We start from the raw sequence: 26,691 nt of genomic DNA, 5'->3' as shown, positions 1-26,691 counted from the left end.
CTCTGAAGGCCGCGCTTGCAGCTGACCGGATGAAGCACACACATTGCAGCCCAGCTCCGGGCTGTCAGGAGACAAAGGCACGCAATGATGGAATGCTGACAACACACGATGCACCCGCTGTCTGGGATGGGACACTGTGCTGGGGGTGGACGCCAGGGACAGTGAAAGGAGCAGGCTGTTACCTGCAGTACGAGCTGCTGCCAGGCGGTTGCCAGCGGCTGACCATTGCCAATGTTGCAAATGCTCATTCGGTCTGCGGGCTGATTGGCACGCTCGAGTTGCAAGGAGACATTGCGCCGCTCTTCCTCAAGTGCGCGGGTGAGCCGCTCGAAACGAGCCTCTTGCTCTTTAACTGATGCTAAAATGCTGGCTGCAGACCTGATATCATAGTCATCCATGACTGCTTTCAAATGCTTCCCGCCTGTTAACTGACCGGGGCAAACAGAAAGGGTTAGGTAAAGGGTGGGGAGGGCACGGGTCAGAGGTTAAAGATAAAAATGCACATCGTTAGTCACCTTGCTAAAATACTGATCGCTCTAAGAAGCGAACCGCAGCGCTCTTTGAAAAGTGTCCGTCTTTCTAGCCGTTGATCTGATTTTAAATTAAAAGTAATTCATCTAAGACTTCCCTATTCAAAAAAGAAAAAAAAATGTGCTCACCTTTGAGAGAATTTGTATTTAATTCCTTTGATCTTTTTGCTAAAACTGCTCTGACAAGGGTTTTCAGCCCTCTTGCAGAGCTAATTTCACTGCGCAAATAATAATGTACTTAGAAGAAATATATTAAAAAAGGTATGGCCTTAGAGGGAACGAGCAACATTCTCACTACAGACACCTGGAATTTTTGTCTTTAACAGTGTAAGTGAGAAGTTTAACATTATTAAGGACAGAAACTTTATGGTAGAAGAAAACAGGAAAACAGTTGTGTTCATTTTTTCCGTCCCCGCTCCCCGCCCCCCCCCAAACTTAACAGACAGTAGCTGAAAATAGTTTCCATTTTTAAATTATAACAGCACACTGTAACATGGAAAACATTATTAAATGCAGAGTGTGCAATTGCAGTTGAAATGCTTAATGATTTCACTCAATGAAACAGTCCTTCATGCAGCCGTTTCCTAATAATGCAAATGAAAAAGCAAACATCTTCCATGGAAAACACACAGGACTTCTTGTCTTTCAATGCAGAAAAAGGAACTCAGGAATCAGCCAGGTGGGTTAGAACTTCTGCCTTATGTCTTCTCTAGCAGGGTTATGAAACAACCCATTTAAAATCCTATCTCCACCTGTATGGTGCATGCAGTAAAACTCCCCATTGACTTCACAGATCTGAGACCTGAACATCATTTAAAACGGTTTACTACGAGTATGAAATCAGCAATATAATGTAAGCATAAACTATGGCCTCAACAGAATCCTTGGCTGAAGTTAAACAAGGACCCCCTTTACCACTGAACTACTTAAAGCACCTCTGAGACAACCAGAGGCAGAACGGTCTCAAGCTCCTGTAATTCAAGAACTGTTCATGTCCTGTGCTGAGAGTTAAGTCCTGCGAAATTGTCCCTTGATTTGCTGCCAAAGATTCTTTGTTTTCCATCTATCAACAAGGATTTCCATGAGCACAGGCAGTTCCCTGCTCCCTGATGCTTTGCAATTCATCGTTCAGTGCCTTTTGAGGATGCACACTCTTGACGGATCCATTTTCCATGACTGTTGTATTTATCAGGCCTCTCTCCTGTGCAGATTCTTTGGTAGCTCATAATAATGTGGCCATAATACTGTTATGTTCCCAAAGAGGAGTATTAGTAGTGATTAAGCTGCATGTTGTCACAGCTTGTTGGGAACTCCTAAATAGGCTCAAGGTCTCCTTTCTTTTGTTATATATGGTTGAAAGAACCCAATGGGCCAAAAAGACTCTGGGGCAGAAGTGACAGACCCAAATCCCATGACATACACCCCATTTTCATGGGGAACAACCAGCCAGTAGCTCTGTGCTCACTGTTAACCCTTAGAGAGTTGCTGCTGAAAGGAATTGGAGCAATATAAAATCATGTTGGGAACAGTGTAAGGATTATCATGTATTAATATCATAATGTTTACTTAAAACAATGACTTGAGACTTTCATGTTTGCAGACCAGTAGGCAGAAATGACTTATTTTATGCATTGATTTAACTTCTATTGAAATTCTGAAAGAAAACCAAAAACCACCAAAGGGTTTTCCAGATGTCACAGACAAGTCAAATACAGACCAAGCTGCCAAATTCTGAGACCTTCCAATAGATTATTAAAAGTCTATAAAACCTTCAGAGAGTACACCGGTCTCTGCAAAGGAGAATCACAGCCCTCTGAAAGGATAACGTGATTCATGGGAAGTCACAGGAAGACTCACCTACTCCATCTCAGCATGATTTAGCCCTGGCACAGCTCGACATGAACACAGCCAGACTTTCTGGACCTCAGCTGGCTTGTGTGCAGCCAAGTTCCATATTTCTGCTTTTGTGCTTCCCTGCTTTTGCACAGATGGAGACGGCTCTGTTTGTCATGGCTACTCCCAGGAGCGCAGGCATGCTCACTGACTCCTTGGAGTGTGAAAGCAGAACTGCAAAGACCTGGGCACAAGTCAGATTTTGGGAGATCTGGGAGTGGAGGTGGCATTTCTAACCACACATTCCTAAAGACAACCCCAGGGTTAGTGATCATCACTGCCCTCATGCTAGAGCAGATCAACAGCCTGGCTGCCACAGACCCAAATGCACCCCATGAGGGGATGTTCCAGACCCAAGAGGAGCCCGGATCAGCCAGGGATTAACAACTGGAGACAGGGTCCTTCGAGGTGCTGCAGAGCAGAAATTGAGGTCTCCTCAGTCCCTCCCCACAGGGACCCAGCTCTCAGGAACTGTCTGCAGCTAAATCTGCTTTCTCACATGCAATCGTGATAGCACACAAAAGTCATCTTTTGGGGGTCCCACAGGCTGGGTATGTCTGTGGACTGATTGCAAAGAGTGAATCCAGTAGGGATGTAGAATGAAGATGACAAGATGTTATCTACAGTAACTAAATTTAAAACAAACAGGTTTCTTGTAGAACATATAATCCAAGTTTCTGTTCTAAGGAAAAGCATTCACAACAGTGCAAGAAAAATCAAGAAGTCCCTCTTCAGAAGCAGTTATAGCTTTAATAATAAAAATCAGGTGGATGACTGAGCTGGTATATAACTTTCAAGTCACATTTTGAGAATGTGACAAAGATCCCATTCAGAAAATCCTTAATGATATATGAGCCCTTGACATCACACATGAGAAAACCTAGAAAATTTGGATTCTATAAATGGTACAAATATTCAGAGAGATCTCCCTGCAGAAAGTATAGCGTTAACCTCATTATAACCATAAATATTGTGCTTCTTTTCTCTTTACAAAGAAAAACAAGGGCAGAAAATAAACTGTATAAATTTTCAGATGTACAATTAGTGACCATAAAAATCCTAATTGCTATGCAGAAACAGCAGTAGGACCAATAACTGCCTTCTAAGAATTGTTGGGCGAAGACAGACTTGTGCATTTCCAATGTTTTATTAGCAGATAAATACTTGCTTGCTGTTGATCGTACCCCTATTTATTTACACAGGGTTTCAACAATTTACATTATCAGCAGTCTAGACTGGAGGAGAAAAACGAAAGTACTGACTCATGAGTCAGTTACTCAGGCTGCCACTTGCAATTTGCTACCATTTGTAAATAAATTAAAGTGCATTGAAAAAGGTATCAATAAATGAAAATATCAGACCCAGGGCAGCCAGGTAAAAATTATTCCTTAGGCTGCACTTCTAAACACAGCAAACAGTTGCCTAGAGAGTATCAAAGGCTACGCTGACAGCAGCAAATCTCTCTCTCCTGCCTACGTGACTCTAAATACATTAGTGTTGCACTAGAGTTTGAGCAAAGTAAGAGGAGCTGTTTATTCTGACTCTTCAACTGATGCATCAAAAGGCCCCTTCTAAGTCAATATGACCTGAGAGCTCACTGAGGATGAAAATCATCACAGTGCAAAGGGCCAAAACAGGGGTCTTGCCCACTGCTAATATCCCAGCTCACACCCGAGCCTGAGGCTCTTGGAAACGCTGCCAAGACTCCAAGGGTCACTTGGTGCTCCACAAGAAGCGTGAGTCACCTCTGCATGCTAATTTTGCTATTATAGGATGTAGCTGATAGTCAAGAGTTTTTAAAGAGCCCTTCAGATTAAGAGGGGTCAAGTTCTATGAGATTTGGGCACCTAAATCCTAACAGTCATGGAGAACTTCAAATCCCCTGCACTTCAAAGTCCTGCGGGTTCCTAAGGTCGGGTCTGTGAGTGAGCTGCGTCTGGAGAGCGCGGTGTCCTCCCGCCAGCGACAGAACGCAGCAGAGGCTTCTCTCAGCTGCACAGGAAGAGGCTCTCAGGGATTTCTCTCATCCCACAGTCTGGATGCTGAACTCAGCTGCCCCACTACTGTTCTATCCAAGAGCAGCCCATCAGTCCTGCTGGCAAGAGACGTTTCCATGAGCATCAAGAAGCTCATTCATAGAGCTGCTCAGCAGCTGTAGGAGCAAACACGAAGGCCTGTGAGTGTGCATGGAAACAGCAGCTTTGTGTTTCTCCAGGGAAGAAAACCAGCCAAATAAAAGCAAAAATGGGGCATAAACAATCTATTGAACTGAAGCATAATACATGCTAATGACATTCTCAGCCTCAAGTGCCACGAGAGATGAGCAGCGTAACATGACTGTAACATGACTGTTGCCCCCCATGCGACACCAGAAAGCATGCAGAGAAAACTGAGCCATACACACCTAGTGAGGTACCAGAGTCTGGGGGTTAGAGCTGCTGGGACATCACCCACTAAGACTAGAACAGGACAGACAAAGCAGGAGAGCAGCCTCAAGAAGAATCAGCTACAAGAGAGAGGAAAGAGAGACAGAGTTAGTTAATAAGGTATTACAGCCTCTTCTATACAGTCAGCTCTGAGGTTCTTCTCACTGTGTTGGACAAATTATTTATTACACTGTTTTCCTCCTAACTTGCAGTAAAATAAATAATATCCAGAGAAGCCAATCCTGAGACTCCTAAGGGAAAAAACCCCCACCCTGATTAATCTTATTTGTTATCAGTGATCAATACTTGCATGTTCCTGTTGAGATTTACTGTTAATGGGCTAAATCAGGGAAAACTCTAGACTAGAAAGGAGGATGATGGAATATTGCAAAGCTGGATACTGTAGCCAGGCAATTTAAAACACAAACCTAACAGGATGCTCTCAGAAATGAGAGCTGTTATTTAGGCACACATCTTTAGGCCCCTGTCAGATGTACCAGCCCAAATGGCTCAAGATCATTTCACAGATCCCTGTTAGAGAAGGGACATTCATTTCTAAACAATGCACACAGCACTACAGCTTGTTCTCCCTGTTCGTACCTATCTAATCCTGTATGAAACCAAAGCAAAAGAAGCTTTTGGGATATCAGGTCATCTGCGTAGCTCAGAAAATCCCTGATTTATTTTGTCTTCAAACATTTATCACTGAAACTTCTCTGGGTCAGCAGCTGCCAACTGAGTCCCTGTTTTTGCTGGAGAATGTACAGAACAGAACCCATTTGGCAAAGGCATGGTTCTGTGAGGCAGCACTGCCAGTCTTAAGCTACTACCACATCAAAAATGCTGCACCCACATGGCACAAAATGCAGAGCCAGTACAAACTCACACTGCTGGTTCAAATGTTCTAGAACATTTTCAGAAAGGAATGTTGCCCTGGCAGATTTTTTGCTTGACCAGGTACTGCCTGCCTTCCTGAAGCCAGCATAAACACAATTTCATGTGTTTCAGCCAAATTACCAGAAATATGATCCTTTCTTTGCATGGACCCAACCTCAAAGGGCACAGAACCATCATGCCAGAAATCCCATTTTTCCTTAAACTAACAGAAATAAACTCTATGCTCAAAACTTATACAGCTGTAACAAAACTGTGCATAGATATGCTCAAAGATGAAAGTCAAGAGGCAGAGTGAGAGAAAGACTAAGTCTCAAGTAAATGACCAGAGAGAGTAAATTAAACATAACTGAGTTTCCAGAGATAAAAGAGTAGACATATATATATAAAGACATGTAGACTTTAGACATATATATATTAAAACATATATAAATACATGTAATGCACTCCAAATAAACTGCTTCTCAGACCCTATGCTGAAATCTTTCTTGAGCCTGGGTCCTCTTGCTGCTGTGGTTGACTGAGTTCTAATTTGAACCTTACGTGACAACCTCCACCAATGAATAGCAATGAGGAATTCACAAAGAAAGCTATTTCAATATAGTTCTCTGGTAGGCACAGACAGACACATTGTGCTGGTGTCAAAAGAAACAACAAAAAAGCTGGTCCGAGTTTTTGTGTTCCTTCGGACAGAGGCAGTCTGTGAAACAAGGTTTAAACTCAGGAATGAACGAGGACAGAGGAAATGGTAACAGGAGAACTCCTTGAGAAGGAACTTTGCATCTTAAGGACATTGCAATGAATGCTGCAGTTCACCACTTCCACTACTGCAGAAAAAAATGTCACCGTGCAATATTCGAAATTTTACATCAGTAAGAAATTTCATCTGATCATCCAGCAGGAAGAATTCTGTATCAATCAATCAATCAATCAATCAATCCTGCAAATAAATTTGTAGAATATCATAATATGAACTGGATTAAGCAACATCAACAAAAGCGTCCAAACACATGCTTGTAAAGGCAATACAGTTCCAACACAACTCACTACAGAACTGGCTCTGGTCAACAGCACCACAGCATCTCCAATCTTACAGAAATTGGCTCCCAGTCCATTTAAAAAGAAATAATTTCATTAATTTTTTAGTTAAAAGCACTGAAATCGTAATGTAATACCTCAGAAAAGATACAGTTCCCAGCAAAAAAAACCCAACAGAATTTTCTTATATCCAACTCACTATCTATGTATTAATCACTGCATGTTTAAATGACAGCAGTCTTCTTTCTAGAGCTTCCCTTTGATAAAGACTTCTCCCTTCAGCACTTTGCTAGAGTTTTTCAGGTCTTCCTGCCAAAATTTCATGCAGTGTTTTCAGGGCTTGCTGACACAGTGTGTCTACATAGCTTTAATTATACTGGAGCCCTTTTCCCCCAGTAAGGTAAATTTCAACTGCTATACTCTTCTTCCAAATGGAAATGAAAATAAATTATGGAAATACAGAACATTTTTCTCACAACTGCATATATATAATAGCATAAATAATTCAGTTTAATGCTCTAAATTTCAAATGGAAATATTTTTAAAAGGGCAATTTCTAAGGTAAATGCTTTAGCCTATGGTTACTTTTACCCAATGTAAAAAAAAAAAAATCTATTTCTTCCTAAAATTTATAATTTATAGACCAGAACAGCAAAGAGCACCTTTCTGAAGCAGAGCTCTTGCTCTCTGGGACCTAAGGACTTGTCTACACTGAATAAGATGAACTCCTCCATCACGGCACTCATTATGCCACACTTCCTTCCGAGATCAGCGTTAGTGTTAATTAAGCATAAAACAGCACGGCAAAATGGCAGCGTATTACTTCACACCTACTAAGCGTCCACACTAAGGTTTAATGGGGTATGTGATAGTCTATAAATTCACACTGTGCACTGTAAACTCTCTGTGTAAACAAAACACCCCAAATATTTCCAAACGAGTGTCTAGGTGGAACAGTTTTCATAAAAATCTTGTAAATCCCAAAAGACTAGACAAGGCAAAGATGGTTTCTCATGGAAAATAATCAGAATATTTTGATTAGTTCAGCGATTCTATTTGTTTAACACTATACCTTATATCAACCAGGCCCGTGTTTACATATTGCCAAAAACTTTTTAGATTTCCTGTTATAGTTTTTGTTTTTCTATAGAAATAAAATGAAATTTGAAAGTCAAAGCTGGAACGAACAAGATCATAATTTGCAATCTCTCTTGGAATATGAATAATCAATTTGCTGCATCTCAAGCCTCTGACACCTTTTCTTTTGCCCTGGAACTTGCCAGACATGATTGCTCCAGCTTGATTAGTTCATAGGCCGATCACTTTAACACCCCAGAACACATGTCCTTGCATACTAAAGCTGCTGCGTGCCATCGATTTTTCAAAGGTCTCCCCCACTGAAATCAATAAGGAGCTCTGCTTAAAAATGGATTGCACTTTGTGGTCCCTTTCTGAGTTGTGGATACCCAGGCTTCCAAGCGCTGTCACAGCTGCCTTGAGCAGCAGCTCCGTGTCCCCCACATCCTGCGACCCCAATCTGCTCCTAAGCCACATCAGCAGACCCTTCAGCCACTGATCACTCCGAGCAGAAACACAACACACAATCCCACCACAACCACTGCGCTGGAGTCATGTCTCCCAAGCAGCAAAGGAAAACCCCTCCAACAGCCTCTGTGACTTAAACAGCATCGAGCCTCCAATTAACCACAGAGGCTGTAACATTTTCAACAGAAATTACTTCCTGACTGTCGAGGCTCCCCTGCAAGCAGAGCCACCCAAAATCAATACATCCCTTCTCAGAACAGGGCTATTTCAATGGGGAAAGGATAAAGATCAAAAGCAGCACAGTTCATAACTCCAGTCTGCCCTTCTTTCCCATGGATTTTAAAGCTTGGCTTCATTAATATACAATCCAATCTGGCTGCAAGTAAGCCAAACACACAAACACACCGTTACAACCTCATGCGCTTACTTCCACAGAACACATACAAGATTTCACTGAACAGCACACAAGAATCCTCATTTGTCTCGTCTCTTCGTGTTTGGAGTTTTGGCAAAAGGGCTTCCATTTTAAGAGAAAGGCTGTTGCTAGGGATGTTGACTGAAACTGGTTCTGTGTGGAGAACCAGAGCTGAGAACAGCGCCCTATTTCCAAGCATTAAATCTCTACAAAACACAGCAACAAGAGTCAGCGGGCAGGCGGCAGCTCCCAAAGCCAGGCCAGTTCGTCACGGGTGAAACAGAGTAACTGAAACATTACAGCAAGGTCGGAAAATCCTGCAGAAGCTCATAATAATTCTTTCATAAAAGATACTATTGTGCTATCATCAAGCAGATAAATGACAAAATGGCAAACAACAAAGCTGAGGTCAGCTCTGCAGTCAGGCAGCCCAACAGCTCCGTTCCAAATGCCCCTGGAGGCACCAGGCAGCGTGTTTAGATAGCACACTCAAACTTAGAGCCATCAGGTAGAAAATTGTCCTTTCAGGACACATTTTGAGAGGAAAAAATCCAACTGCGATCCTACAGAATAGTGAATGTTTAAGCTCAGCAACAGATGTGTCAAATGACTTATCCCAAGCATGAGGAGTTAATTGATGCTATAAATAGCACTCTGCAGACAAAAAAAAAAAAAAAAAAAAAAAAAAAAAAAAAAAAAAAAAAAAAAAAAAAAAAAAAAAAAAAATCCACTTAATTCTAGTATCCAAAGAACACAGTCTAGCTCTGCTTATCAGTAAAACTGTTTTCCTTTAAAGAAGTGGGCTTGGATGTTTTACATGTAGATTAACGCAGAGAGATAATTTGATTTCAGGCTATTGAGAGATTTCCTTCCTTTTATGTTGCAGAAGAACAGGGCTGCAAGCAGCTAAATGAGATCCATAGATTACAGTAGAAGAAAGGCCAATAAAACTGCACAGCTACATTCCTGGGTAATAACAAATGCTTTTTAATTCTCGGGCTCCAGTCTCAGGATTTATGAGGGCATTTCCAATTACTATTTTTAAGATTAATGCAAATAAGTGCATCAAACAGAAACAGATTCTCCAACCCATCTGAATCAAATATTTAGTATCTCATATAGCATTTTATACTAATAAATAAACTGGCACTGCTAGGAAAAAAAATTCACAGGTCTGAAGTGTTCAGAGCAAGTCTCTTCCCTGTGGTTTTCACCTGCTTTCAGGAGAAAAACAAAACCAAAACCCTTCAGCTGTTTTCCAGAACACGGGTCTTGTTTACCTCTCACAGCCACATCTAGTGGATCGTGTGGCTGCTCCACCAGGGAACTGAAAACATCAATATAAACAGGAAAGAACATAATGTCAACGTTCATGTTTAATTCTTGAAGCTACTAAATCAAAATAATTTCATTAGCTGCTTTCCAACCAAGCTTACTGCATTAGTCTTCCATATTTCAACCTCTCTCATTAAAAACAATCAGATTTCCAACTTATGCTGCTTTAAACCAGCAACAGTATCAAAGAAGAGATTAAAGCAATACAAAGACAAAAGAAGCAAATAAGGCCCACTAGCTTTAATTCTCTCCAGTAACATCTGTGTCATTCTAAATCCAGGATTTTTTTTTTTTTCACCAAGCTACGTTTGGAAGCCTGAGGCACTCTAAGTAAATCTACTCCGTTTAGACCAAAACTGTTGATCTGATTTCTGCAACGGCATGTGCAGAGCACACCCTTCACTGTTTCAGCATCTATACATTTAAAATGCAATCCAAGTTCATTTTACCCTTATAAGTTTAGGATGCAATCCAAGTTTGTGCTGATTAACACCACAGCTTTTTAGTATTACAAGGCAAACATGCATTTGAGAACTAATAAATAATTTCTGAGCAAAATAAAAGTATTTAACTCATCTGCTGTCTTGAATAATCATTCAGTTCATGCATAAACATAAAGACAGGAAAAACAGATACATTTTAATGAAAGTCTTGGAGAAAGTCATCATTCCATACGATGGATTTTAGCATGCAACATCTCTTAACAGAACAGTCTTTGTTACACACTGCAAAAAGGTGCTGCTGCAGAGGTGGTGCCTGGTTGAGGGGCAGAAGCACTGCCACAAGAATTGCCAGTTCAACTCCCCTGTTTCCAGGCGCCAGGTGCTGCTGAATTTTCAAGGCAGGCATCCTTATCCCTGAGAAGCACCTCCTATTCTAGTAGCCAAGCAGCTTGGCTTCTGTGGGGTTAAACTGACAGCCAAAGAAGCCCTCAGAGAATTACACTGTGATGTGCCTGGTTCCCATCCAGATGCCATAGTAACCTCATTGATTAACCAGACTCAGGCGTCCTTCACTCGTTCAGCTCTTCCCTCGCACGCAGCAGAAACGCGGCGCTGTGCTTACGCTGCCAGGTGTCACGGCCACACACTGAGCAGAACTGCAAGTATCAATTTTCAAGACTATTACAAGAGCTTTTTATTCACTGGTTTGTGTCTCTATCAGAATTTAAGCATTTGGGCTGCCAGCAAAGCACCAGGATGCGGTGTCCACGCTGCTGTGCAGGGGACGAGAGCCTGGCACAGGTCACCACAGCCTTGGGCTGGCAACACACCAATACCACACCCAACACCTCCAGGGATCCCCCTTCTCCACATCCCTCCTTCCCTGCATGGAAAACCTGTTCTGAATCTCACCTGCTCATAAACCTCCATTTCAACTGCTCAACTGCCACATTTAAATTACATCTTCTGTGCTGAGGCTGACCGTGACCTGAAAATCAGCAGGAATTGGGAAAAGAATGGATTTAGGGGATCAGTACCAACTGTGTTTTGGAGGAGACATTTTCTCCTAGATAACTATAGCTAGACTCTGATCTCAGCCCTTCCAAGCCTATCCTACATTTTTATCTTTGACTAAATCTTAATGCTTTTTGTAGTTTATATCCCCCATCGAGAGTATTTCCTATTTCCAGGAACAAACTTATCACTAGTGCCTAATTACAGTTATTTGGAAGTGGAAATATTTCTTCCAAATCACTCAAGATCTGCTCCAAGAAACAACTTTCTATTCAAACATCCCTTTTTAATAACCATCCTGCTGATAACTGCTGAATGGGAAAAATAACAATTTTGCTTTAACTTTCTAACCACTTCAAATGTTTAAAGCAAATTCCCTCTATTATGTTAAAACTAAAATCCTGCACTGTATAAATAGGAATACATTTCAGCTATAATAAACACTTCTAACTCATTTCATTAAAACTATGAAAGGAACAGAGCTAAGTCCCAAACAATTCAGACAGTAAATACAACATAAACTCTGCTGAGAATCTTTCCTACAAACAGCTTTGAAACTATTGTTTTTCAATAAAACTTTTTGGTTTGACATATACAAAGGAAAATCTGTTTAATCCATAAACAATCAAATGAAAATGGAAAAAACTTTACAAAAATCAGTAACATGATATTGTGTTATTGAGAGGATTATTTTCGAGGAATGCTTGGCTAAAACTATAATCCACCTACACCGAGAAAAATAAAGCAGTACACAGAAGGGAGCAATATTTCAGGAAAATAAACAAGAGTACTTCAATATTTAATCCCATTATTCACTTTCAAGTCCGCAGATTTAAAACAGACACACCAAAGTATTGAAGTGAATTCAGAGCAGCTGAAAATGCTTATGGACATCCTCTAAGTGATCAGAGGATTGACTTTTGATTCCAGAAAGACTGAGATATAGCTGGCAGGGAGGGCACAGAGAGAGGAAAAGACACCCTGAGAGTCTGACTCCTCTTACTGCCTGTAGGAACAAGTCCCAGAGCTGAGAGACATCCCCTGCTCTGTCAGGAGTAGAATGAAGCTAAATGAGCATTACCATGGTAATAGGAGAAGGGAGAGACGGATCAGAGAAGGCACAAAAGAGAAAACTGTCATCTCTGTTTTCCTCAGCTGCACTTGCATTTTACCCCTGCCACTGCCCCTGCTCGGGACACAGTGAACGATGGCAGAGGCTCCTGTCCTAGTTCCACTTTTAAGAGATATCACAGGTGTAGTCCCCTCTTTCTGCTCCTCAACCATCCTACCACTATGTTAGACAAAATTTAGTTGGCCTTTAATAGCATGCAAACAAAGGAATCTGTGAGGTGTAAAGACAATTTAATAAAAGGACAGTGATTTAAGAACACACATAAGGAAACAGTAACAAGACACTCAGGAGACTCAGCTGCAGAAACACAGTACCTTTTATAATCTTTCTTTCTTGTAGTGTCTTTTAAGATGGAAATTCTCCCTTGGTTCAATAATAACTCTGTAAGAGAAACAAAGAAAATAACAAAGATTTTTATTCCATCTGGGGGAAGTAGGAAGAGGGGATTATTTTTGAATAACTGGTAACATTTACATAATATTGTGGAAGTCTTTTATTTGTATCGCTCTTTGGTTCCCCTTCCGGAGTCCTGCTGGTTTACAAAAAAGCATTAGCTCTGCCATCTATTTCACCATCACCTGAAATCCCAAGAAAATCCCACAGAACTGGAGTACTGAAAGTAAACTCCATCAAAAGATCCTCCTGATATCTGTCCCAGTGCCACTCATACGTGCATAAATCACACATTCCTAAACTTAAAATTTAATCCAATATATATTTAATTCCCTGTTAATTCCTAGATTTAAAAGCAAAAAATGTTTCCCTCATAAGCACACATCAGAGCATTTTCAGTCATCCAGGTCTAAATGCCATCTAGTGGCTCTAAAAATGTCAACTGCGGTTCCACAGATACACCTCATCCCGCCTGACATTTTTTCTTCAAAGAGGAGGAAATAAAGAGAAATTAGGGCAGGAAATTCACCAGAAAGAACTCAGTGTTTTTCAAAATCTCATTTTTTGTTAGAGCTTGATGCAGCATTTCCATTCCAGCATTTCTTATCCTAGCAATTTCCCAAAGTTAACCAGGAGGATCCTTTGTCTTGGCTTCCCACTCTCCTGCTCTCTTTCTGAGAGCAAGATCATTTCAAGCAGTTGATTCCTGCAGATCACCCACGCTGGGTTTCACTCAGGAAAAGTTTACCCAAAACCCAGACGTGAGACGTGTCCCTGCCCTTCCACTAACGCCAGGCTCCAGCACCAGACCCCTCCTCACTGCTCCTCCTTTGCCTGGATGGCACAAGGCAGCCAAATAAACATGCGAGTGGTAAGTAAGGAAAAGCACCTCAATCCTGCAGACTCACTGTAACCACAGAAGTGCTAAAAGAAAATTCTACATCTCTGATGTAAGAGGAGAGCTTCTGTGAAGCCTAATTTCTTTTAGCTTTTGTCTCATAAGGATATGACTTATCTCCTCTAAGTAAGCTAATTGTATTTATTTTATTAAGCCAGAAATAAATAATGTTTTACATTTAGTGTCACCTGAAATAGACAAAAACTACTGGAAAAAATACTTTCCACGATTTTTCTTCCCTCCTTTTCCACCTATATTTTTGTTGTTGATTCAGAGTCAAGAAGACTGCCTAAGGCTTGGGATGTCCTGGGTAAGACCCAGTCCCACTACAGCATTCATGTACAGCTGTGGGATGTTCAATCTTTTTTTATCATATAACCTGGGAATAAAGTGCATTTGCCTACTTCACAAGATCTCAAAAATATGTATATAAAATATGAGTGCTTTTATATACACTCACACTCTTACTGGTGGTCTTCTAGTGATAATCACACCTGTACAGCCTGGAATCTAGTGTTGACTACAAGAAAAAACTCCTTGTCTTTTTAACACAAATCTAGGTGTTTCATTTTCCTCTCTGAGCAGGGTGTTTGTCAGGCCAGTGCCAGTCCCTAATGTGCTGTGTGGGTTATGGCAAACACCTGGAGCAGATAATTCACTGCCATGTTCACATGGGTGCAGTCCAACTGCCAGCGGGAAGCCAAGCGCTGCTTTAGATGGGCGGATGCCAGCTCAGAGCTTCAGCCCCAAATCCTGGGAAGCTGGAGCTTGCTGAGGCTCATTCCCATCCTGCAAAGTTCCCTTGTCAGCCCCTGGTTGCTGCCCATTTGGTAACACGACCTGTGGTGCAGGGGAGAGGGGGGAAAACCCACCAGTTTGGATGGCATGACATTTAACAAAACACCTGTGTTCCATTACAAAAATGCTGCTTCATTCCAGTGATAGATTTCTATTGCTGATTTTAATCAAGTATCTTACAGCTCTCAAATGGGAAAGGTGGAGAAAAACTTGTAATGCCTTTTCAGATTGCTTGTTATCTCTCACTTGTAACTAATTACCCCAGTTGCACTGTTAAAGACAGAGTGGTTTTATGTTTGCTCGCCAACAAATGACTAAAAAAAAGAAATCAGACAATTAGTCTCTAGCTGTAGTAACTAATTAAGATAAATATTTTCAGAACAAAGAACTTAACAGAACATCAAGGCACTGACACTGCAAAAATGTCTGAGAAAGTAAAGCATCTATCAGCAAAGCATTTCTTGCCAGTCAGCGATTTCCACAATTGCATCCCCACCACACTTCATTCTTGTCCTACTCCAGTGAACATAATTAGTTATTAAAGCTTTTCTAACACGGTGAGAATGTGAGCAGCTTATTGGACAACAGGAAGACTTAGGGACAAATTCTGATTCTGCAACATTGCAAATGCGTGCACTGGCAACAGATGAGTACTTTTACACAAACAGCGTAATGGGAAGTACAGTAGCAACTTGTGCGACCATTCCTTTTTCCTAATGTCTTATTCAGTATCATCAGCTATGCTTGTCCTGTGCTGGTAATCCACTCCTCACACCTTCTTGTTCCCTTACTCAAAAGGCTTCTGAGCATCCACCCCAGCTCCTGAACACATTTTTTTTCTGTCAGTGTGAGGAGCAGCCCCCAGGCAGGTACAGGCAGGTACAGGCAGGTACGGGCAGGCTGCCTGGCCCTTGGCTCTCACTGTGCAGCCTGTGTCAGCGACACGGAGCCAGCGTCACACAATCCATGGCTGGAACACCTTGGAGGCACCGAGGGGATCCCTCGCCTCTGCACAGAAACCAGTGACATTAACACTGCCAAGTGTGAGGCAAGCAAGCACTGTAGTAGTCCAAGATAAACGAGACAAAAGCATGGTGTGGATGGACAAGCAGACTGCTTTTCAACTCAGCTAAAATACTACTATAAGCACACATTGCAAAATCTTGCCCAGGGTATGAATGGAAAGCCCTTATCTTTGGCTCTCTCTGTCACTCAGATGACCTTCTCTCTGGCATTTCTGGCATTGAAATAACTAATAAGGAATTCTGATGATGTCATCTATTTCGTAGCAGAAAAATTACCTACAGTCTCATGGCTCCAGCCCTCACTGCACACTTACAACCTCAAAGCAGCCTCAAGGAACAAATGCTTCCGTCGCAGTGGATTGCAGTCAGCACAACTTCACTCGCCAACAGGCACCCCAATGGAAAAGAAACCAGTGGAAAAGAGCTCACTTACTCCCAGATTAATTTGTCTGTCCATGTCTTGTTTTTATTGATTGCAAGAAGCTGATACCCTCCAATTGTATGTTTTCCTTGGCAAGAGCTCTGTCACAGATAAATCCCCAGAAGTTTGGGCAGAGCTGAATAGAGCTCTCCGAAGCGTTATTTTGTATCTGCTGTGATTTACTTAACCAAGAGACAAGGAGGTGAAAAGAAAGAATTCTCTTCCTTCACTTACATCTTCATTTGCTAAACTGCTATTTTATTTCACAAAGAAATGTAGGGTATTCTGACTGACAGCACAGTTCTGCTTTTATGTAAGGTATCAGATGGCAAACATGAGGTAGCTACATTACACAACCCAGCGTGTGGGTATATGCTCTGTCAAAACTTGCATCAAAACATACAAAACAGTCATGGGAAGTGAGTTTTTTTCCTCTTAAAGATGTGATACAAACATAATGAACAGCAGTCACCCTGTAAACTCATTACAAAGCTTTCCATCAAAAGAGGTGGACTTCAAGCTGTTGGATATTTTAATATTTACACTCAATTATCTCCAGAAATTTATTTAAAACAGCATTATTTTTGTGTTACTTAGGAGCTCTGAGTTCCCTTAGAAACTCCTACTCATTCTTAATTATAGTGTAAATCAGCATGTTAACATCAAGCGAGCAACCACTAACTAAAGCAGCTGATACAAACGTAGACAAAGTTCGGACAGAAGCAGTGGCAAAATGCCCAGAAAGTTCCAAACCCCCTCTGAACAGCTCAGTCAACGTGGAGAGACAGAGAGAGAAAGAGACCTTTCAAAAGAGATGCGCTGGGTAATAGCAGTTACTGCCAATAAATTTTATATAAATATTACAAAAGTAGTAAAGAGTCCATGCATCAGTACACAGACATGTCACAGATAAGAACTGTGGCTTTTTAAAATGTCAGGAGTGAAAATGTACAACAGCCTATAAAATGTCACTCAAGTCATTACATGCTACCAGTGAAGTAAATCATTTATAAAAGAAACAATGGCTGAACTAACTCTGCCAAACCAGGAGCACCTATTTCCTCTGCTGTGTTACTGTGTTGATAAAGACATGACATATTAAAAGAAAATGTATGAAATACAGAACTACAAAAGCCAATGTACAGTGATTCACTCTGCTGTGCTATGATACGAGCAAAATTAAAGCTAATCCTTTCTTCTGAAGGAAATGTCACAGATTTCTGTGCATTTGGTAAATTAATATTTATAAGAAGCACAGACAGTTTAGTGTTTTTAATACAGGACTAAGATTTCCTCCTGAACATCAAACAGAGAAGTTGCATTCAAACAGCAGTTTCTTGATTGCAACAAACCTAAATGACAGTATTTCCAAAATTTGTTTTCCATCATGTCATTCCGATTAACAGCTGTGTACAACTGGGACATTTGCAAAATCCACCAAGTAGCCATGAATTATACATTCCTACCTCTTTAAAGTTAACACATTATAATCTTCTTATCAAGAGCCTGCTGACAGCTGCTAGTACTATGTTCCTATTAATTCTCATTACAAACAGACATCTAGGAATGGAAAAACAAGGTATACACAGTCTAATACCACACTGCTGCAGATATATATGTAATAAGTGAGACTACCAACAGCATTGTTTCAAGAACTTACAGAACAATAAAACTACAACTGAATACCTTTTATTGAAAAATGTATTTTAAAATTTTACAGCCTACTCTGCGTAAGAATTCATCACACCCAATTAAATTAAAATGCAGCAGTTGATCACTTTTTATGAAAATTTTGAAAGGAATTTTGTTATATTACATGCTAATATGGAGTTTCATTTAATTTAGATGATGAATTATCTAATTTTGTTTTCTAGTATACCAAGGGTGTCTAAATTGAACCTGATAGCATTCATGGGGTAACCAAAGTCACGTTTTACATATTACAGAAAGAGGATAAATTTCTTCATTTAAATGGGAGGCAAAGGTGATCTTCAAAAATTCTATAATGAAATTTAATCTTGAAAAAAGAAGGATAAAAAAATTAATCCTCATTTTAGTAATAATACACTAGTGCTAATAAAGTTCACAACAACTGTGGGAAACTGGTTGCAGATGTTTGTATTCTCCAGGGTAGAAATTCCTCTCTCAAGCAAGCCAGACCCAGTCCTGTAACCACAGTTAAGAGAGCAGATTTTCCAAGGCAAGCTGGAATTTTTAGAAGAATCCTTGTTCACAGTTTTAATTCAAAAAGGAAAGCCACAAATTGTAATCCATAACCTCCTGTACTCCTCCAGCACAGATTAGCTGGTGTAACACAGCAGAGCACCGTCCCAGTTTGACTGGGATGGCAATAACCAGCAGCACCATCAGAGGCTCCTGTGCTGCTCTGACCATGTTTTCTGGCGTGTTCACTGACTGCCGTGCCCAACAGCTCCTGCCCTGGCAATTACACTGCCTAGGGTTCCACTCGGAACAAAAGCAGCTGCCAGATGTTTTGTCAAGCTAGGAAATTTCTTGCTGAAAATATGTACTTGAAAAACGTCCAGTTCTTTCTTTGCCCAAACAGAAGAAGAAAAACAGCCTGAGTGAAAGCTTAACTAACAATATTTTGTGAATAAAATTATAGGGTAGCCTAGCTTAAGATGTTTTCCTGATAATTTGCATTGCTGCAGATAAATCTGAATACTCTTAATAGTCTAAGCTGACCACTAGAACACTTCAAGCAGTTACTCCTAGACCAGCACCTAATCCTGTAACTGGCACAAGACCTTCTACCACAGGCAGATGACTATCACATGTTAATAAAGGTAAAACAAAGGAACAAAAAAATACAGGTAAGATTGGAGAAATCGCAAGAGAATGACAATTTGCTGAAGGTCAAGAGCTGTGAGTGAGAAATCAATTACTTAACACCTAAGTGATGCCTTCCTCTTGTCCTTAAAAAAACACAACTGAATGAGGCCTCAGCCACATCTCTTACAGTTCTTCGTATGAAGAAGGATTTGAATTTTTTTTTTAAACAAGAGCTTAAAAAAGTAGCTTGAAGCAAGGGGAGTCCTGTAGCAAACCTGCAGAATCCATAACCCTCTTCTGGGTGGCAAGAGACGCAAACATCTTCCAGAAAAGTGGCAAGGTGGATGTATGTGTATGTAGGTAAACTTAAAGAACATTCCCAAATTAACAAAATACATATGAACAGCTAGGAAACCAAATGGTACAAGCAGTCAGATCATTTGAAATGTGCTCGCATTCTTTTAACTATATGTTCCACAGAAGCACTGATTTGACTAATGAGGTTTTCGCAGCAGAAGTTGCAAGGATGCAAAATCTGTACCTGGATGACAGCGAAAGAGCACAGCATGTCTGTCTGACTCACACAACAATTATGTATATTCTATTAATTGCATAACCACGTTTCCATTTGTCTTTGTTTAAAAATAATTTAATAAGTTCTGTTTATTAATGATGAACTGAAGGGAGAAATTCACATGCAGATAAAAAGTAGGGCTTCTATTCAGTCACGCACAAGGATCAGTGTGACATTAGCACAGATTACGATCCCTAATATAAATTGCTTCAATAAAGCAAAGGGGAAATTAAAGGTGAATTACTGCAGTAATCTAAACTGAAAAACAATTGCCAAGGAAAGATATAAATAGCATCCAAAATCGCTGCTCTAAGAATGTAAAACAGATGGGTAGGAAGAATATCTAGGGATAGAAGAAATCAATCATTTGCAGTTGATATAGATGAGAGCTCAGTAACCTTTCCCGGCCGACTGGGAATTCACACAAAAAGCAGGGATAGCTTAATGAAGAAGGAAACACGAAGAATATTTCTATTCCAAATTCCCGAACTCTTACAAGCTTCATGTTTCATTCTAATGCATTCAGGCTACAGGGCAGTCATTGCACTCAGGCTACTTAAAGACAGACCATCTTATTCAAACACTAAGCCACAGGTCTCTCAATTCCCAGGACAAACAAGAGCAGCTCAAACATGCACTGTTAAGTTTCCAGAAATATGTGTTCCCACCCACACTCGCATAAAAATTCTGTATCTATAATCTGACATTAATTGAAGCATGGTAAATATATGCATTTATTGACAGTTTGTTTCTTAGTGCCTTCAGTGCATATGCTTAACGATCGTAGAATTGTAACAGTTTGTTGGGTTTAATCTGGTCTTTAAACACTGAAAGAGTTCAGCCTCTTCTTTTAAGAGGATTAAGACATGAAAGCAGCAGGAATTTGGTTATCCAGGCACTTCTGACGCAAAATTATTCGCTTTGCCACACTGTTTCCTTTTTTATGGTGACTTCTCTCATCTTTTTCATGTATTAGTGTAGCTCTTCTGATATAGAAAATTTATTACAAATCTACTGTAAAGAAATTGAATCAATTATTTAAACCTGTACTAAAAAAATAACTTGTTTTTTATTTATCTTTAAGGCCAATTAAGGGGATTACATGAAAACATATTCTTAAAACTCTAACATCTTGCTAATTTCAAGCAACTTGTTTTCCTATGAAATATTGGGAGGATGTGCTACAGAAAACCTAACTAAGAAGGAGTGCTGGGATTCTGAGACAGACAAGCCAGTATTGAAAACAGAAAGAATATAGCAACAGTGAGGCAGTAAACTCAGATCACTAGAAATTCAGCTATTACAATAAACTGCCTAATCTATTTCAGTGACAGCTTGACCTCTGAGTCCCAAATCCTGCATTTTGCTACCAGTGGAGACACAAACAGGAGAGCAGAGGCTTTTGAAAGGCCAAGTTAAGCAGTGTAGTACTGAGGATTCGAAGAGCACATTCTAGAGAGATCTGCACCGTGAGCAGAACAGCAGCGCCACGTGTGACCTGGCAATGGCAGCGTGTGCCAAGTGTGACCCTGGAGAAGTGCCCCAGCTCCTGTCAGGACAGCCTCCATCGCTGTGTTCATCCCCCTCGCTGCCCGTCCTTCACGTGGCTGCTGCGGGAACTCGCCAGGACAAAACTCAGAATGTATGAAATAGCAATCGACTAATCCGTATTAATTTATAATTCTGATATGTGATTTAGTGGCTGCAGACAACTGTCTCTGTGGCTAGACAGAGGGAAAACAAAAAGGAAAAAAACACATGCCAGCAAAGAAATGAGGAAAATAAGGTGAACAGTGAAGAAAGCACACACTGAGTCAGTCCTACGGAGCCACGGCTGGTCAGGAAAGTGAACAAGTAATTACTAGTAGAGAAATAAACAGGAAAACAATTCTTATACATTTGCTCCATGCCACAGTTCCTGCTCTTCATGTTGATAGAAGGATTAATACACATTCCTGGTAAGATCAGTGAGTGTGGAACTGCATTGCTTTTAAAATTTATGTATTTCTCAGTCCAGATCTAATACACCTGTTGAATCAGTTTTTCAGTACCATAGAACCTTTCCCCTTTTGCTCACAAAACCCACAGAAATGGAAAGAACTGAGGTCAGAGAAGTACCAGCACCATAGCATTGGGAGGCGTGGATGCGCAGCGCCACACTGGCATCTCTCTGGGCTCAGATGTAGTTGAGATCTCAACTACAAGCCCTGCAGAACCTTCCAGCTGAGCACTCTGCTCACTGCAGCTCAGGCTCAGGGAGTGGAGCGGCAGAACAGGGACTAACACAGCATGAGAAACCACAAAGCAGTAAAAAGCTGACAGATGTGATTTTAGTTTTGCCAGCCTGGCCTGGACAGTGTCCTCACAACAAGCACCAGGTGCGATGAAACTGTTGAACAGGACTGACCGCCAAAACCACAGAGGCAGTAGCTCCATCACACAAGTCTTTTTTGCACCTTAAATATTTAAAATGTGCGGATTTAAGAGACAGAATCTGGCTGCACATCTGTTCTTTTAATCTGAAGGGCTGCTGCTGGATGGGAGCAGCCAAGCAACTGCAGATCCTGCAGTCCCGACACTGACGTGCCGGCTCCAGCACCGCGGGGCTGGGGCACACCACCGATGCTCAGCTGCCAAACTTCTCCCCTCTCGTGTTATTATTCCTCTTGAATGATTCAGCCACGGCTCTCATTTCTGTGGTACCAAAAATGCAGCTAAGGATTGATGATGCCAAAAATACCGGCCTCAAAACCCCCTCAGTTTGACTAGTTATTAGAGAAGGGAAATATATTTTGTACAAGCACCTTGGAAACGAGCAAGATATTTTGATTTTAAATCACAACAGTGTCGTAGGCATTAGGTGTTTCTCAGATCTCAACACGTACAGAAATGAAACAGATCCTATGAATACAGTATCAGATATAATGACACCGTATCAGACTTGCAAAACTGCACAAAAAAATTTACTTGTCTGAGACCTGCTAGAAAAATTTCAATGGACTAATAAATAATGACATACTTTATATCAAAAAAATGTAATCACGCTGAGCAGTCTGAACAAAAAAGCTTCTATATATTAAGCTGCTCATACAATGCTAATAAATCTCCATGATAATACAAAATAAGCTGCTATCCAGGACTCTAAGTCCTACTGTTCTTGTCCCCGAGAAAGGAAAATGGACTTTTCCATGCGTCCAGGGCCATCCAGACACTAAAAGAGAACATGAAGCAAATACTTTTTCACTGAAACGCTGTTATTAACCTAGTTTGATTAACAATACCAGAGTTTTAATAACATAAAGTGAATTTTATGGTTTTAAATAAGATTTTTTTCATCCACCAAAGTGCTCATAAATTTTTGTAAATTTTGGTAAAGCCATTAGCATATATTTTCCTAGAGTTGGTATATGCATAACCTTATTATTAAAAACTCTAGCAAGCTCTCTCACTGTTAACCACACTCAGTCCTATATGAAGGCAACAGGAAATTAGATTGTGGAAGAACTAGGTAATTTTACTCTAGATGTTAATTAAAAGAAATCACTAAACCCACAGAAGTTTAAATCAGTAAGAGAATAAAAGTCCACATTTAGGTGAGATCTAAATCCAAGGCTAAGGCCACAATAAATCTTAACATTACTGAGACCTACAAACCACAGCCCCTTTGCTGCTGGAAGTCACAATCCAGCATTCTTTCAATAAAAAGTTGTTTAGGAATATGACTGAGCTTTCATTAGGTCTCGGAGATTTACAGTTCTGAGGGGCAGATTTTAATTGTATGTGTGTCAATCATAAACCCATCCAATTGTCATGGAAACACACAACCATGAGGAGCCAAATGATTAACTTGGCAGCTGAAACAAAAGTTTTATTGCTGCAATTGACTGAAACTCTCTGGTTTGCATATATTAAACTGAATGGAATTACAGTAATAGCCGTGCTGCTGGACACAGTGCTCTGTCAAGACTTTCAATGGATTTGGTACTTAAATTCTTTGTAGAAAACATTCACTATTCTGATTGTATTTAAACTAGAGATATCAGGGGAATGCTTGGTCCGTAATATCCGTAATGACATAATCAGGCAAAAGGAAATTATTTAGACTGACTGTGAGCTCAGTTTCAGGAGCTGGCTGTTGAAACGAGTAGATCTAATTAATTATATTAATTTACATGCATATGTAACCTGGATACAATTAGAGACACCACAAACAGAGAACTCTAGCATTTCTTTTTACATCTTCATTTCTCAGCTGCACCCAACTCCGCACTTGTGAAACACTAAGAAGAGGAATTTGAAGAATGTGCAGTAACATTTAGACATGTCTAAAGGGTAGCATTTGCCCCTCTCCCAAAATGTTAAAGAAAGGAGAAAGAAAACTGTATCATAGAGAAAACTTTGGTGGGGCCAGACAGCATCTCCACATTCCAGCTTTATGGGACTGAACGCAGGAGTCACATCAGCCGCTTTTAATCCCCTTCTGAAATCAGTCAGCCACACCAGAAGCAAAACAACCAAGTGATCGGACATCTTGTAACATTCCAAACTGACAATTCTGAAAATTAACGCACAGTCCTCTGCATAACCTGCATTGGCTACTGTCAGCAAAGACAACTCTGAAGTTTCAAATCCCTAAGAAAACTCAAAGTACTGTCTGATGTAAAAAAAAAAAAAAAAAAAAAAAAAGACGCTGAAAATGCAGAAAGTAGAATGAATTTTATCATTCCATTCATAAGCAGCTTAATGAAACACCACCATTAACATCATAATGCAAATATTTTATATTTATAGAGAACATTTTACATTTATAGAGATTTTCAACTTGAAACTTGAATGTATTTTCCAAGGGAAGTAATGTTAGCACCAGTAATTGCTACCTGAGACACACTATGATGTATCCAAGGAAAATGTACAGCAAAACCTGGGATTAAAAGGAATTTTTTACTTTCGTAACCCTATTCCGATTCTTTGATCACGATGCTGACTCCTGAGAATGGAGAAGCTCAAAAGGAACCAAAAAATTCCATTTATCCAAACCTGTAGATAACAGTACACATTTCCACATGCAGTTATGATTTCCTGCACACAAGAACTGGTGTGTTCAAACACCTTTTGAAATAACTTTCAGAGTACTTGTGAAAATTTATTAACTTTAGTGCTCATTAGCTGTAGTCTGGATGCATTTGAGTGCCCAGAGCCTGCAGTGGTGCCTGAGCAGCCAAGCTGCAGCTGGAGGTTTTAACTTCTGCATTTCCATCATAACTATGGCAGATAAACACACAGGTTCACACACATTAATGGGCACACTCCAAATACAAGAGTGCTGCTGAAATCTTACATCGTTTTATGAGAGGAACAGATTTTCTTCATGTAGTTTCTATGTAACTTTAAAAGCAAGTGTTTCACTTCACTGTACAAAGTATTCTTTTTAATTTATAGAAACTCCAATGATTTTTTTCTTATTACAGAAATGTAAAAGATCAGGTCAGAGCATTTGCTGTAAAATTAGGCACCTTGAATTAGCTATAAAAGACTTAGACTGCAGAAAGTCCTCAGGCTTACTCTGGGAAACCGGGAGTAAAAGAAAAGGATGAAGAATTTAGTTAATGGAAAAATCTAACACAGCCACATGTAATTACACTAACTACTTTATCCAGGACAGAAACAGGGATGGATAGGATTGTGGGCATTGGTTTGGGATGGGTGAGTAGTGCTCCTCCAGCTTCTCTTGGTTTGAGGTTTGGCTGGCTTTTTTTAAATGGTGTCAGCTCAGTTTCCTTCCTACCTAGGAAACACAGGGAGGCAATAATAGGGCAACTGGGTGAACAAGAGTCTGCTGCGCTGCTCCCTGCAAGGCAGGCACATTACTCCCCATCTGGGAGGGGCCACCAGTCCTTCAGGCCACAACCTACAGAAAGTCTCAAAAAAAATTGACCCCTTCCATGTGTGTGTGTCCACCGTGCCCACAAAGGTTGGATGGGAACAGCAGCAGTGATGGACAACTACCCATGTCCATCAACAATGCAGCTACTGAAGGAATATCAGATACAGCCCAATTTGGGAGAACACTGCAGTAAAAGAAAAGCAACCAAGACTGTCAAGCTGTATTTTGAAAACTACTGCTAAACAGAAAAAAATGAAACCAATTTCAGGGGTACAGAAATACTTCTCCAGGTTTTAGAGAAAAAAATCCCCAAGTGAGTATTTGTTCATGTTATGCTTCCATTTCATTAAAGACTTAGCGATTACATCGAATTACCTTATCTGGGTGCTGTGCTCATCTCGAATTGTATCTAGTACCTAGTAACCCAGTCATAGCCCTGAAATTTTATTCCCTTGCCATAGGTCTAAGTTCTTACGTTTATTGTAAAATTGCATAACCTTCACATTATTCTTTCTCAGTGTTAAACTGCTCTTCTGAGTCCAATCAGGAAAAATCAGATCATTTAAAAAATCTTCTTTAACCAGAAACACAAGAACAAAGCTAGAACTGTCACTCTACGTGCTGTGTTTTCAATTCAGATTATTGTATCAATTTATTCAGGATCACTCACCATCAGCTGCTCCTGGACTTAAACTTCTCCACCCTTTACTAACACACAGACTGCCTAGGACAACAGGTACTAGGGAAGATTACACAGAGAACTATTCCCCTTTGTACATCAAATTCATAAATAAATGTATAGGCTGTGTCAAAATTTCCTTTGAAGAACAAAGCTGCGACAGCTAAGATGTTCTATTAAATAATGAAGAAGGAATGGATGCAGCACTGTACCCTGCACTCACACCATTAGCCCCTATGGAGCTGGCAGAACTGGCCATGAGCCCTACACTGCCCTGAAGGCACGGTTTGGGGGTGTGAAATTTCATACCACAATATCTAAAAATATGTAGAAGCTGAAACAAATTCAACATCAGCACAAGTCTACTGAAGTAGACTGGCCTTAAATATTTCAGCTATTCCAGGACTGTGGACTCCTACCCCTAACAGTGCTGAGGAAAAGCACGGAGATGAACTTAGGGTAGAGCTTTGCAGGGTAGAGTTACAACCAGAAGGAATGTGGGCTGCCATCCTGGATAAGGAATCCAGGTGCTCTAATACAGCAGGAGCATCCACAGCACAG

At 40.4% G+C, this 26,691-nt stretch overlaps 1 protein-coding gene across 5 annotated transcripts in view; it reads right to left on the bottom strand.

Annotated features, from left to right (window-relative positions):
* Positions 1–26,691, bottom strand: part of ARVCF (ARVCF delta catenin family member) — a 246,832-nt gene that overhangs the window by 150,414 nt on the left and 69,727 nt on the right. For 3 of the 5 annotated variants that reach the window (XM_058422876.1, XM_040081323.2, XM_040081324.2), the window contains exons 2-4: positions 12,980–13,046; positions 4,828–4,929; positions 183–428 (exon numbers count right to left, since the gene is read on the bottom strand). In XM_058422876.1, coding sequence (XP_058278859.1) covers positions 183–398 — 216 coding nt within the window. In that variant the 5' untranslated portion in view covers positions 399–428; positions 4,828–4,929; positions 12,980–13,046. The remainder of the gene's footprint in view (positions 1–182; positions 429–4,827; positions 4,930–12,979; positions 13,047–26,691) is intronic. The other 2 variants (XM_058422879.1, XM_058422880.1) reach the window with 1 other exon arrangement.

Source organism: Hirundo rustica, chromosome 17 (assembly GCF_015227805.2).
Source record: "Hirundo rustica isolate bHirRus1 chromosome 17, bHirRus1.pri.v3, whole genome shotgun sequence".
In the NCBI taxonomy this organism is placed as follows: Eukaryota; Metazoa; Chordata; class Aves; order Passeriformes; family Hirundinidae; genus Hirundo; species Hirundo rustica.
This window is presented reverse-complemented; position numbering and strand designations above follow the sequence as displayed.